The 13,896-nt window shown below is 36.6% G+C and overlaps 1 protein-coding gene and 1 non-coding gene across 8 annotated transcripts in view; both read right to left on the reverse strand.

Annotated features, from left to right (window-relative positions):
* Veph1 (ventricular zone expressed PH domain containing 1) overlaps positions 1 to 13,896 on the reverse strand; it is a 236,848-nt gene that overhangs the window by 1,347 nt on the left and 221,605 nt on the right. For 5 of the 7 annotated variants that reach the window (XM_063249249.1, XM_063249247.1, XM_063249245.1 and 2 more), the window contains 2 exons: positions 7,901 to 8,037; positions 1 to 3,604 (listed from right to left, as the gene is read on the reverse strand). The exon at positions 1 to 3,604 is cut by the window's left edge and continues 1,347 nt beyond it. In XM_063249249.1, coding sequence (XP_063105319.1) covers positions 3,368 to 3,604; positions 7,901 to 8,037 — 374 coding nt within the window. In that variant the 3' untranslated portion in view covers positions 1 to 3,367. The remainder of the gene's footprint in view (positions 3,605 to 7,900; positions 8,038 to 13,896) is intronic. The other 2 variants (XM_063249248.1, XM_063249246.1) reach the window with 1 other exon arrangement.
* Positions 2,038 to 2,144, reverse strand: LOC111753532 (U6 spliceosomal RNA). Its single transcript, XR_002788311.1, has one exon. It is a non-coding gene; the product is annotated as a U6 spliceosomal RNA (small nuclear RNA).

Consider the following 13,896-nt stretch of genomic DNA (forward strand, 5'->3'; position numbering starts at 1 on the left):
TTTATTTTATAGAAAAAATAAAACAAAATTTTAGAACAATAGGAGAGTAACAATGGTTAATACATTACAAAGATTATGTATTATTATCTTTGAATTAGTTACTCAGAGTACAAGATATAGGCATTTAATTTTTCAAACAATATTAGCACAAACTTTTCAATGAATTAAGAAAAATTAATGTTATAATATCTTAACTATCATATATATATACACACACGTATTTTTTTCTTTCTCCATCCTTCTTTTCTCCTTTTCCTCATGCCAGTTTCTCTTTTCTTTTAAGCAGTTTCTTCTCATTTTACAATATCTATTGTACATCTTGGATCTTATTTACCCTTTCAGCCTGTCATACTAGGGAGACAATATGATGTGTATACATGTGAGTCTGGTTTATTTCACTTATAAGTATGAGCTCGAGTTGCATTCATTTACCTATAAAAGTTTATCCTTCTTTATGGCTGAATAAGACCCCATTGCATAAAAAGACAACATTTAAAAAAATACTTTCCTTGGTTGATACATACTTGAATTGTTTCCAAGATCTAACTATTACAAATTATGAGTCTGTAAACATGGGTGCACATGTATCTCTGTGGTATCATGTTTTTATTTTTTTCTGAGAAGATACCCAGAAGAATAGCTGAGTCAAATGGGACTTCCAATCTTAGTTTTTTGAGGAATCTCCACATTGATTTCCACAGTGGTTGCACCAGTCTGCACTTCTACCAAAGTGCAGAAGGATTCTTTTTCCCCTCAGCCCTGCTAGCATCTGTTATTGGTTGATTTCTTCATAATAGCCTTTCTTGAGTGAGTGAGATGGAATCTCAGTGTTCTTTTAATTTGCATTTCTTGAATGACCAGCGACGTTGAACATTTTTCATAAATTTATTTGCTGTTTGTATTTATTCATCTGAAAAGTACGTATTCCTTTCAGGAAGGATTGGATTGGAAGGATTGGATTCTCATTTTAGGATTGGATCTTTAAATTTGGAAGGTCTGATTTTTTTGAGTTCTTTATGTTCTTGATAGTAATTCTTTGTCTGAGGAACAACTGGCAAACATTTTGCCCACTCTGTGGGTTGTCTCTTCACTCTGTTGATGGTTTTTCTGGCTCTGCTAAAATATTTTTTAATAATATGAAATTCCAGTTGTTGATTCTTTGTGATAATTCCCATGTATACAGGGTTTTATTCATAAAGTTTTTGTCTACACCAGTGTCATCAAGAGTTTTACCTATTCTATATTTCAGCAGATCTAATGTTTCTGTTCTGATATTTAGATCTTTGATCCATTTCAAATTTATTTTACTGCGTGGTGAAAGATATGGGTCCAACTTTAATCTTTGACATGTGCAAAGCCAGTTTTTCCAACATGATTTATTAAAGAGGCTGTCTTTCTTCTAGTGAATGTGTTTGGCACCTTTGTCAAAGATGACTTTTGCGGTGCCACTTGTGGGCTATAAGGAGGAGAAAGAGAAGCCAGACACTTCCTGCGGTTCAGCACCATGTATGGGCCATGGGGAAGAGTACAAGAAGCCAGTCATTTTTTGTGAGTTAGCACTATGCACAGGCCTTGTGAGGAGGAGACCCAGATTCCAGCCTCTTCTGGTGTGTAGGTTGGGAGACAAGAAGAGCCAAATCTCTTCCCCCTCCCCCCCAAGTAACTGACTGATCTAGAGAAATACAGACTGAGTTGATAGCTATTGAAGAAAGTACAATTTAATGCTTGTAGTGTTTGGTTTTTCATTGACTTTGCAGGCCTAAAGCAGGCAGTCTGATCATCTGTTTAGAGGATAACAATACTCAATATAGCATCTATAGGTCATCTCCTTCTGAAGATGGTAGCCATTTTTCATTCCCTATTATCTTGTTTAAAAGTCCTTTATCATTTTTATTGTTTTGTTTGGTTTTATTCTGATTTGTTTTGTTTGATTTTTATTGTATCCAGTGGCACGGACAGCTATTTCAAAGATAACAAGATATGGTAGCCATTTTGGATTTATTATTATCTTGCTTTGAAGTCTTGTATTACATTTTTTTATTGGTTCTATTCTGTACTGTTTTGCTTGTTATCCTTGTGTAGCAGTCATGCTAATCTTCTCTGTTTTGTTCCAATTTTAGTATATGTGCTGCCAAAGTGAGCACACTGTTCTGTTTGATTTTACTATGTCTGATGGTATGGGCAGCTATTTTGAAGACAATAAGAGGCATTTTGGTAGTCATTGTTGATTTACTATTATATTGATTTGAAATCCTGTATCACTTACACTATTTTGTTTTGATTTGCCTTTTTCCATTTTATTTTGCTTGGTTTTATCTCTTTAAAATAAAGATAACTTTTCAAAGGCAGTAGGAGTGATTCTGACTTGCTTACTTTCTTTCAAAGAACTTACTTGATTAATTCAGGCCTCTTGAAACATTATCTCTTTGATTACTCAAATCCAGCTGATTGAGAACCTTAATTACCTTTTGCCATGATGTAACACGATAATAGGAGAGACTTTCCCATTATTGAATTCTCTTGGTTAGAAGTAAGTTTCAGATCCCTCTGGCATTCAAGTGATGGAGCATTGTACCAGGGAATGAGTTGCTGGAAGTCATCCTAAAATTCTGCCTTCTGCCTTTAATAGATTTAAAAATATATATGCAAAAATATAATTTGCATATACTTCAAAGTTGAATACAAAGAAGAAAACTATAGAACTTCACTTTGAAGTCTTCACATTTAATGGAAATGGCATACATTAGAAAGACGGAGAAAATTACTTTCTATACTTATCCTTACATTTACTGTTTTGGGTGGGAGATATATCCAACTATCTAAATGTTAGATCCTAAGAACCTTAAAGGAATAATTAAATACATAGCTATGAAGGAAAGACATTTAATTATATAACTGGTTGAATTTGTGAACCATTTTACCATATTAGTGTCATTTATATTGAGAGTATAAGTGTTATGCAATAACTTCAAGTGTTTTTCTTAATTGTACATTAATTAAAATTTTCCAGCTACATGTTTTTAAAAATACCCTTGACAGACTGATTTTTATCAGAAATAACAGCTCTTTCTCAGAATAGGTAGTTCAGGCATCCCTTAACATCATTTTCTTACAGTTTTCTGTGACACATCGTAAGAAGTCCCTTCGTTCACAGCCTCCCTGCCTGGCCCTGCTCCCTCGGAGGGCACCCTCTAGCCCTTCTTCAGACAGCTGTTAGGGAGTGCACTCTGTGGAGAAGCCTGCTGCCGTAGGCCCTTTCTTTTGGAGATGATTGCAGTGGTATTTAGTGGGCAGCAGTATGGCTCGAGGCTCGCTCTGTTTGTGACATTGGCAGTGCCTGTTGTGCATGAGGCCAGCACGTAAATCCCTACAGATATGTGGTCACTTCTCTGCTTTCCCTCTCTTTCGCCTGGGCAACTGCCACGTTGATGCACTGCAGCCATTCTTCTGCGTTCTTCTCATCTTTGGCCTTGAAAACGTAGGTTTTATTGTCTGTGAAGATTTCAAAAGCTCGGGGGAGAGAGCGGTCCCTGCGTTTCTTGGCCACCACTTTCACACTCTGTACTTTGCTGAGTTCTATTGGAGACTCATCAGGATCATCTTTCTGAAATGCATGGGAAGGGAAAAACATGAGCTGGCTCCAGGTCTCTGGCCACTCAGGAATTTTCCAAGACAGCCAGATTGTTTTACCTCCTATGGCTCAAGATCTTTGGTTATTCTGGGTGCTAGGGGTCAAGAGTCATTAGAATAAAGAAAGGAGTAAAATGTGAGGCTTTGTTACAATGTGTAAATTGATACGAGTTAGTGATTTTATAAAAGTTATTATTAATGGGACTGGAAAATGCTTAATTCATAGTTTTTAAAATTTTCTACTGATATTAATACTGTATTAATACAGCAAAAAACAGTTGTACAATTTGGAGTACTACAAACTTAGAATTCCAACTAGTGTAGAAGATCAACACTGGCTTTTCTTTTGTGCTGTCTCTGAGAAAGGATTTTCCAGGCCCTTAACTGAATAAACAGGGCTCCAGTGTTAGAATAGATGAAACTTTTTTGAAATTGCTACAGTTTTGGAAGAACACTTCATCTCTATGCACACTGTGAAGGAATATGTAACAATGTTACATTTATCTCTCATAAAAACTGAAGTTTAAGGTCTTCTATAACATCAGGGTCATCACTGTAGTCTAGTATAGATAGTCCTAAGGTAATTAAATACTTTTCTAAAGTAATTCTAGGTCTTTAAAGTCCCTGAACACATTTCGTTTCCTAGAGAATGTAACCATGATTGAGAATCTTGCCAATTATTCTTTCCCACATCCCTCTGTAACAGCTACTCTTTTACTTTGCAATGAAAAGGCACCCGCTTTATTTTGTTGTTGTTGTTTGGTGCTGGGGATTGAACTTATGACTTTGCACTTGCCAGACAGGTGCTTATGGCATTGAGCTAAATCCCCAGCCCCAAAAGCACTCTTCTTACCCATCCCAGACTTCTTATGGTGCGTTGTCTGGCTCTCAAGAGCAGCAAACAAACAAACAGCAGTTTAGCACATTAATGTCAGGGAAGTATCCATCAATCAAGGCAATTTTGTTACTGTTTACCCATTTCATTAAGTTATACCATTTCCCTTTTTAATATTTCATAGTTATTTATTAAATTTGCTATTATATGAATGGATTTTTATGAATTATATAGTCATTTAAAAAGATACTGCAGTCAGAAAATTCTTGATACTTAGGGACTGATGGCCACAAGAAGATAAAACAAATTTCAATTTATATGAATGTTTTTATTACAATGAAATGTAGTTGGGCAATTTATATAATAAGGAGATTCAGGATGGGAATGTGATTTCAAGAAAAAAAATATTTCTATTAAAGAACAGCTGATTTTTAAAAACAGGAATGACAGATGAATAAAAGTGCTACAATGTTTTATTCTAATAATTACTGTTAAATGTAGGTTTCATCTTTTTATTTCTAGTATTAATATTCATGACTTAAAAGAAATTGCTGGGCTGGGATTCAGCCCAGCAGCGTAATCACCTGCCTTGCAAGCGTGTGGTCGTGAGTTCAATTCCCGGTACTGACAAAAAACCCCCCAAGAAACAAAAAAAACAGAAATTGCTGTTTGTGCAGCTGTTTAAGCTTATGATAAAGGTATTGTTGCAACTTAAAATGCTGCAAAGTGTTTCATGGATTTCTTAAAATTTTTAAGGGATATAGGATAAAATTTGAAGATATCTACACTAGACAGGACTTTATTAACCTTTGTTTTATATTAAGCATTTGACAGAAAAAAAACTGTATTTGTTGAAATTAACTTACAGTATATTAAGTGATACATGGTGGAACTTATGAAACAAAAGTTGCCGTAGAAATCTAAAGAGGAACAGTGAATCAACTAAGATAGCAACAGACAGAAAAATCAAAGGATACTGTTGTCCAGTTGGGTGGCACAGATTGAGACCTTAGGAATGCAAAAGCAAAAAATTGTACTATATCTTTCAACTGCAATTTTCACTTAAAAATGCATGCTTCTCTCGTTTAAAAGAAATTTCAGTAGGGTTGCTGACCACTAACTGATTACTGTGTCCCTGAAGGTTTGAGATATTTTTCTGTGGCCCTCAAACTATATTATTTCCCACTATCTGAGTCATATTCTGTCAGATTTCTGCCCGCTAAACTACTATTCCCTGATAAAGATTCAAGTAAGTCAGTTGATTTTAAAGTATCAGATTCTTTAAACTTTACTTAAGTGCCCTGAATTAAGAAATATACAGAGGATTATTTGAGTTCTGGAAAACATTCTTACAGACTAACTGTTCTGTGTAAAGGGATCTGATGACTCATTACATCTCCACTTTCATTCTTGATTTCTTGAATAAATACAATAAATTAAAATGGTTGATTTAAGTATTTAAAAATGCTTCTCTGTGAACTTATGTCAAAAATGTTTCTTTAGATCTTATAATAATTGTTTAAATTTGTTTAAACTTAACATTTATTACACTTCCATTTCAAAAGATCTGCCAAAGAAAGCCCGTCTCTATGGTATCATGCATTTGAAGAAAGTGACATGAGTTCAAAGTGTCACAAAAACACTATTTCGCCTAAAAAGTTAACATGAAGTTTTATTATGTAAAGCTCTGCTCAGATGTCGCTATAGTTGAGGGGCATCATACTTGTTTCCTGTTGAGTAAAACACTCAGGTAGGTTGAGACTGTTAAATCATGGCAATATGTCCATAGTAAACTGTAACTTTTAGTTAACTTAACACTTTTCATTAATTAATTGCAGCTTGCTTTATATGATGGCTATCAACTTGACTGGGCTAACAGGTGCCCAGATAGCTTTTAAAATTTTATTTCTGAATGTGTTCATGAAGGTATTTCCAAAAGAGAATGACATTTGAATCGTGGACTAAGTAAGAAGATCTACTCTTGCTGGTGTGAGTAGGGACCACCCAGTTCCCTGGGGGGTTGAGTAGAACGGAGGAAAGGCAGAGAAAAGGCAAGTTTGCTTCCCCTACTTGAGCTGATACATCTTTCCTCATAGCCTTGACATCAGATCTTCTGGTCCCTGGGCCTTTGGACTCTAGAATTTATGCTAGCATCTCTTCCACTCCTAACCCTAATTCTAGGCTTCTGGCCCGAGGGTGAAGTACACCATTGACTCCTAATTTTCAGCTACTCAGGAATTTTCTTGTGTTATATTATCAGTTTTCCTGGCTCTCCAGGTTGCTGATAGCGTATTGTGGAACTTCTCAATCTGTTACTGCATGAGTTAACTCTATAATAATCCCTCTCTCTCTCTCCCCTATTGTTCTGGTTCTTTGGTTATTGCTAATTAATATAGCTTACCACCAGCTCTATATTTCAAATGTACATGGAAGTGTACTCATTCAGGAGCATGCTGTGGAGTTACGTTGCCTGAATTTGACTCCAGATTTACCTTTCCTCACTTTATGGTGCTGTATCGTGACAAGCCAATTAAACTCTTTGAGCCCCAGATTTCTCAGGTGTAAAATGGCAGCCTACAATAATAGTGCCAGCCTCACAGGAGTGATGTGAGCTCACATCAATCCAGGGTGGCACATAATAAACACTGAATAAATGCTAGTTATTATGATTGTCTATCGGAGTATCCCGGAAGCAGCTCGGTATCTTGCTCCCCTTGGTCCTGAATCAGCAGAATTTAATAATAAAAACTATTTTGAAAAGGATGAAAAGGGATAACTGCACTGTTGGTTGGAATAGAATGCTGTTTTAGGGGAATCCCACTGAGAATTCAGAATCTAGATACTTACTGAACATTTTAGTTCAGATTGGAAATTATATTAAATTAATATTGATTAACTCTATTACAAGTTTGTCCTACTCACTAGCTGAATACCAAATGAATGAAAAATAATAATATCTTTCTCTAACTAAATTGAACTTTGTTGATTACAAAAAGAACTTAGAATAAATCAGCCTTCGTTCTTTTTCTCTTTGTATATTCCCTTTCTTTAGGCTTCCATCTCCGAATATAACCTATACTTATTTTTAAATCAAAGTCAGTATTATAAACCAAAAATTTAAGTAGGTGGTCCATAAGAAAACAAAAACGTGATATTTGAGTTGAAACCACAAAATAGTGGTTCTAAAGTCCAGCGTCTAAAATTTAAGTCAACTAACTATGTTTCCATAATAAACTGAAGAGGGAGAGTAAATCAACTAATAGAGGGCTTAAAAGAGTAATCAAAAGTGTATTTATAACAAAACACTACTATGAGATTATAAAAAAGAGGAGGAAAAATTAGCAGAGTTTTAAATTAAGACAAAATATCTATCTGATTGGTAAGCTCAAGACCTTAAAAAAGCACGCAAGTATAAAAGAGAACAGAAGAACTTACAGATTTTCCTTTCTGAAACAGAAGTTGATTTCCAGCCAGGGTAAAATAACGAGTTTTCCACCTTTTGATGAACTTCCACCTGACTTGCTTCTCTTTAAGTTTTCCTTCTATGAGAGGCTGACCATCTTGATTTACAACTGTTGAAGGTGACAGAGTGATCAAACCCTTTATTTCCCATTATTGATTTGGCAAGTGATCAAAAGTGAGAATTATACAGCAAGCCAGATTCTAGTAAGCATATTTGAAAAGTGGGCTAATAAGTTGCGATTTTGGTCAACCCGTCTCCCTTTGTCCCTAAAAGAATGCACAACTCAGACATGAAAATTAGAACTGGAAGTCTTCACTGAGATTTTCAAATGCAATTGGTTCATTAAAACAGTCTTTGGTAAGTTGATTTAGACTGATCCAGATATATAGCTTTCTGGGCTCCTTGACTTCTTTGTTTCATTATATTCTGTCTCTTAGATTGGAATAACCAAATTAATTTAGAACAAATTTGAAATTTTGGCATAAATAAGTATGTCATGAGCTCATTTCCTACTTTGATTTTGCTAGCATCTAAGTAATGAAGCACATTTTTAGGCTTTATGACCACATGAACTACTTAGAAATATAATTTAATACATCGTCATAAGCTAAGTATATTTAGCTAATTGGCAGCAAAAGTCAATGCAGTGCTCCAGAAGATGTTCTGCTAAAGCTGCAAAGGAAAGTGCGGTACAGTATGCCTGACTTTTTTGTACTTATTTTTACTTTCTGAAATACTTACATTCTTTTTCCTCTACGCATTCTCATCTTCTAGTCAACAATTGTCAACAATTTGTTTTATCTCAAAAAGCTTCCTTTCGGAAACCTTTCCCAAACTCAGTCCAGAGAAGCTTCCTTTTCTGATGCAGACATAGAACATGGTGTTTCCTTTTATATCAGGTATTTTTTGTAGTTTGTCTGATTACTGTCTTTCGTATCCGGCAGAGAGCTCCACAAAGCAACTTTATTCACTATTGAATCACTAGGAGTATCACACAGTGCTTGAAAATAAAGGAATCTATAAATATTTGTTGCATGAATGACTTAATTTTATATCTAAGTAGAATGTGTATGATTGCACATAACCATCAAATTGGAAGACCCATTCAGTATCAGAAATTGAGATGCTAAATTAAAGAATTTCACTGTTTTTACCAACTATGTAGGATTTACTCTTCAATTTATGTTAGAGTATCTGATTTCAGTGGAGAGAAAAGACCCATTTGGAGTAAGACAATGTGTACTGGCATTCATTTATGTTCAGTTTTTTTTAATGTCTTGAAATTAATGAAAATTTTTTCTATTGCTTTGGAAAATACCTGAGCAGTGTCTGTCATGACCATATGAATATAACCTGATTTTTCTACACTGTCATATTTTTTCTAGTGTAGGTCAAATAATTACATCAAACAGGAAGAATTCATTTTATCAGAACATTTTGAGGGTAAGAGTAAAAAAATGTGTATTTTTCATAAAGTTTTATTAAGGTTGGTTTGGGTTGTTTTCTCTCCTCTTCATTGTTCTATATTGTGTGACAAGTGGTTTAGTACTGTTTTAATTAATTTTCTCATTACTCAGGCAAAATATCCAACATCCAAAGTTAAAGGAGGAAAGACTTATTTCAGTTTACAGTTTTTAGAGGTTTCAGTCCATACTTGCCTGGCTCCAAGGCAGGGCAGCATACTAGAGCAGCATCACAGAGGAAAAACAGTCCATGGCAAGCAGGCAAGAGACAGTGAAGCAGCAAGCCGCAGCTGCAGTAGCGGCCTACTTTTCCTTTTTATCCGTTTCAGGCTGCCTGCCTTTTGGGTGGCATCATTCACACCCAGAATGGGACTTTCCATTATCCACACCAGAACTGTGCTAAACCAATGAGTGGACTAACTTAGTAATCATGCCCCCTTTACCCCAGCATCAGGTGAACACCACCCAGACACCTCTGAAAAGCCCCTCCCATGACCTACGACAAACCATAACAAGTACCAACTTCAAATTAAGGCTAAGAATGAACAGCAGAAATCAAAGATCTTGTTAGGTAATGATAAGGGTTATGATGAAAGTGAAAAAGAGAATCAGTTACTTGATGGGAGGAGCTGGGGATTTAGCTCAGTGGCATAAGCGCCTGCCTTGCAAGCAGGCAGTTGCAAGTTTGATCCCCGGTACCGATTAAAAAACAAAAAACAAAAAACAAAAAAACTTACTTGATGGGCACACATGTATTTAAGCTTTGAGGAAAAGCTTGGACATTTGAGGTGACATTTGATCTGAGATATCAGTGATAGGAAATGGCTCCGTCTTCCAAGAGGCTCCATGGTGGATAATACTGTGCAGAGCAGAGCAGAGCATGGAGAAAGCAGGAATTCGAGATGTTCTAACTGACATGTCTCACTAAAACTGTGTCACTGTGCTTCTTGTTTTACTAGAAACCATCTAACTTAGAGAATCCTTAAAACTAGTCATGCTCTTTACAAATTCAAATTTCCCATAAACATAGTGGTTGCCCTTTTGTGGCACCTCCACACTTCTCAGTGAAGACACAAGTGATACCTCCTCTTACCCTTGGTGACACGACTCTCAAAACAGGAGCGGCCCCAGTGCTGTCTACTGGGGCTGGAGTTTCAGCACAACATTAGCAGCAGCAAGCTGCACAGTATAAGGGAGTAAAAGCCCGTCTAGTCAGAAAGAAAGCTTCAAGAGAAGATTCAGGAGGAAAAAAGGGCAAAATAAATAAATAAGCAAGCCAAACAAAACAACAAAATCCTAAGCAAAGAGTTAAATTTAAAAACATCCATCTATGTTTTAAAATCAGAAAGAAATCTCAACTAAAGTTTTCTGATTAGTTAAGAGAGAAAAAAAAAAAAAAAAAAACCAGTAGCCTTCTCTGCTCAACAGGGATGTTGCAAGGTCAAAACTCAAACTAAAGAAATGTATGAGAAGACATTAGTCTATGCCAAGCACTACCTTTCCCCTCCCCTACTTTTATTAATGACTTTGGTTCACAGTTTATAATCACATTGCATTTTTGCCGCTTTTTTTTTTTTTGTATTTTTACCAGTACCAGGGATTGAACTCACGACCACCTGCTTGCAAGGCAGGTGCTTATGCCGCTGAGCTAAATCCCTAGCCCCATTTTGCCACGTTTTTAACGATGAGAGGATTTAATGCCATGTCATTTAACAAGAGTAAATTTTTAATTTTTCTTTCTTGCATATTTACTCAAATATTTAAAGTGGGCCCTTAGAGGATATGAAATAATGATTGACTTAGGTGATATTTAAGCATCTGGAGTTTTTCAATCTGGCATAGAGGACTGGCTACTGTACTTTTCCTCAAGGCAGATTCAAATACTTCTGGGCAGGAGAAGGAGAGGCAAGAGATGAGGTGGGACATCTTAGGAGAGGCCAATCTAAAGAACCTTGGCATCAGGCAAAGTGGAATCTAAGGTTTTGTAGTGTAACATACAGAGGAACAAATTTCTCTTTTCTCTCAAAAGCATAAGAATTTAGTAATTCAAACTCTGCATCTTATTCTAAGATATACTGTGATTCTGAATATATTTTTAACCAATTATAATGAATTTAAACATAGAATGGCATGTTTACTCCATATTATAGTAGGTCATACAAGATTGCACAAAAACTTCCTCTGATGTAGACTTATACTTTATGGGGTCAGGGCACTGTCTTTGGGGTCACACCTGAATTCAAGTCCAGAATCTGCCCTTTACCTACTTACTGATCTTCAGTAAGTTATTTAACTCCACTGAACTTCGGTTCCCCCACTTTAGAGAATAATTGTCCTCTTTTTTATGGCATTGATGAACTTTTTATGGCTTTCAGAAATACCATGTCCTAGTGGCTTTAGGACAGGAACCACCTTCCTTTCCCCAATTAAGAATGCAATGAATTGGGAGTGGTAGCGCGTGCCTACAGCACTGAGGAAAGTTGAGGCAGGAGAATTGCAAGTTCAAGTCCAAACTGAGGAATTGAGTGAGACCTTGTCTTAAAATAAAAAGAATACAAAGGGTTGGGGACATAACTCAGTGGTAGAGTGGCCCTGGGGGTTTGAGCTTCAGCACCACACACACACACACACACACACACACACACACACACACAGACACACACACGTGAAACCTTATATAAAAGTGGCAGGAATAGTGAGAGAATTAAGTGAGACAGGTCTAAAGTTTGCATGCTTTGAACTTACACTTTTAATAAAATGCAGGCGTCTGAGTTCATGAGGTGAGCTCTTCTGTTTTTGAGTAACTGATTCCTTCATTTGCCAAGACTGCTATTCTCAAGTGACCTCAGTAATGGACTAAGCTGCTCCCTATCCTCTCCAGCCTTCTACCTTTCCTTGTGATGGACTGGGAGGAATGACGGTAGACAGTAACTTCCATTACCGTGGCCACAACTACTATTCATGTCACACACTGACTTCCATCCAGGCTCAGAAATTCCTTCTCCTCTATGCTTCTTAGATCATGACCCTTTTGTCTTAAAAATAGTGTATTGCATAACAATGATCCATACTTGAGATTGTCATGGGTTTAATTTATGATAATTGAATTTTATATACTCTTCCCTGATGGTTAAATGTATATTCTGGAAGAATATGTATAATCCTCAATTGTTTAGTTTTTAAGTAAGAACTGATAAAAAGAACATAATTTTTCCTTCTTAAAATTACTGCAGTGAGCTATTTTTTGGGCGGGGGGTATCTGGGATCGAACTTATGACCTTGTGCTTGCCAGGCAGGTGTTTATGCCACTGAGCTAAATCCCCAGCCGTACCGCACTAAACTTTGAGAGATTGAAGGAGAAGGATCATTAATGCAATCTTAGCCTAGGTAATTTAGTGATTTCATGCAATTCTGTCCAAAAATAAAAAACAAGAAGAGAGACTGGGGATGTAGCTCCATGCGAAGGTTCTGGGTTCAATATCTAGTACTGCAAACCAAAACCCAAACCAACTCAAAACCAACACCAAATCAAAACTAGCCAACCAGCAAAAAACCAAAAACAAATCACTGCTTTCTGGGAATAATGTTTCCTATAGAATTGTTAGGGAATTTCTTTGTATTGAGTCTAAAATTTACTTCAATCTCCTTCCATGGTCTTTTTTTTTGGGGGGGGTACCAGTTTCAATAATTCTGATCATTATGGTTTGGGTCTAGATGTCCCCCCAAAACATCATGCAGTCATAGGTTTTTCAAGGGTGGCTAATTCTACTGGTGATGCTAGAATTAAGGGTGGGGGGGATTAGTAAATCAGTGCACCGATGGTGTGGCACCACCCTAATTCTGGTAGCCCAGATACAATGTAAAGGACAGAAAGAGCTTTGTCTTGCCCGTGGTTGTTTGCTTGATTTGCTACCTTCTGCCTGCCATGAACCATTTCTCCTCCGCGATGTCTGTTGGCTATGCTGCCCTGCATTGGAGTTAGCTGAGTATCCTGGAGCCTCTCCAAACTGTGAGCCAAAAAAACTTATAGTTCTTTAACTTTGGTTGTTGGGTATTTTGTCTCAGCAATGAGAAAAGTAACTAAGACACAAACCATAATTATAGAGGATGTGTTCACAGAGGGCTAGGAGCATAAACGAGGGTGGGTGGTCATAGGAGCCACATTTAGTAGACTGAATGTCTACAGTTTTTGAAACCACTAAAGATCATAACAAATGGCATGCTACTTATGAATATCTAGGCAGTACTTTAGAGTCCTTGTTGCTTTACTGGGAGTGAATAAACAACAGGGTACAATCAGGATCAGTCTTGTAACTTCCTACAAGATGCTATGGGGACGAAAATAGGACAGGCTAACCATGACACTAGCCCTGTAAGAGCACTTACTGAATGGTTTGTTGCTCAGCAGTTTCACACACATCAAAATGTAGTATGTTTTCTAGACTTCTCTGATAAGTTGCTGAATACTGACCTAAAACAGTCTCAGAACTACTATCTTCTAAGCC

Source organism: Cavia porcellus, unplaced genomic scaffold, assembly GCF_034190915.1.
Source record: "Cavia porcellus strain 051 isolate PalLab524CR breed Dunkin Hartley unplaced genomic scaffold, mCavPor4.1 scaffold_5, whole genome shotgun sequence".
In the NCBI taxonomy this organism is placed as follows: domain Eukaryota; kingdom Metazoa; phylum Chordata; class Mammalia; order Rodentia; family Caviidae; genus Cavia; species Cavia porcellus.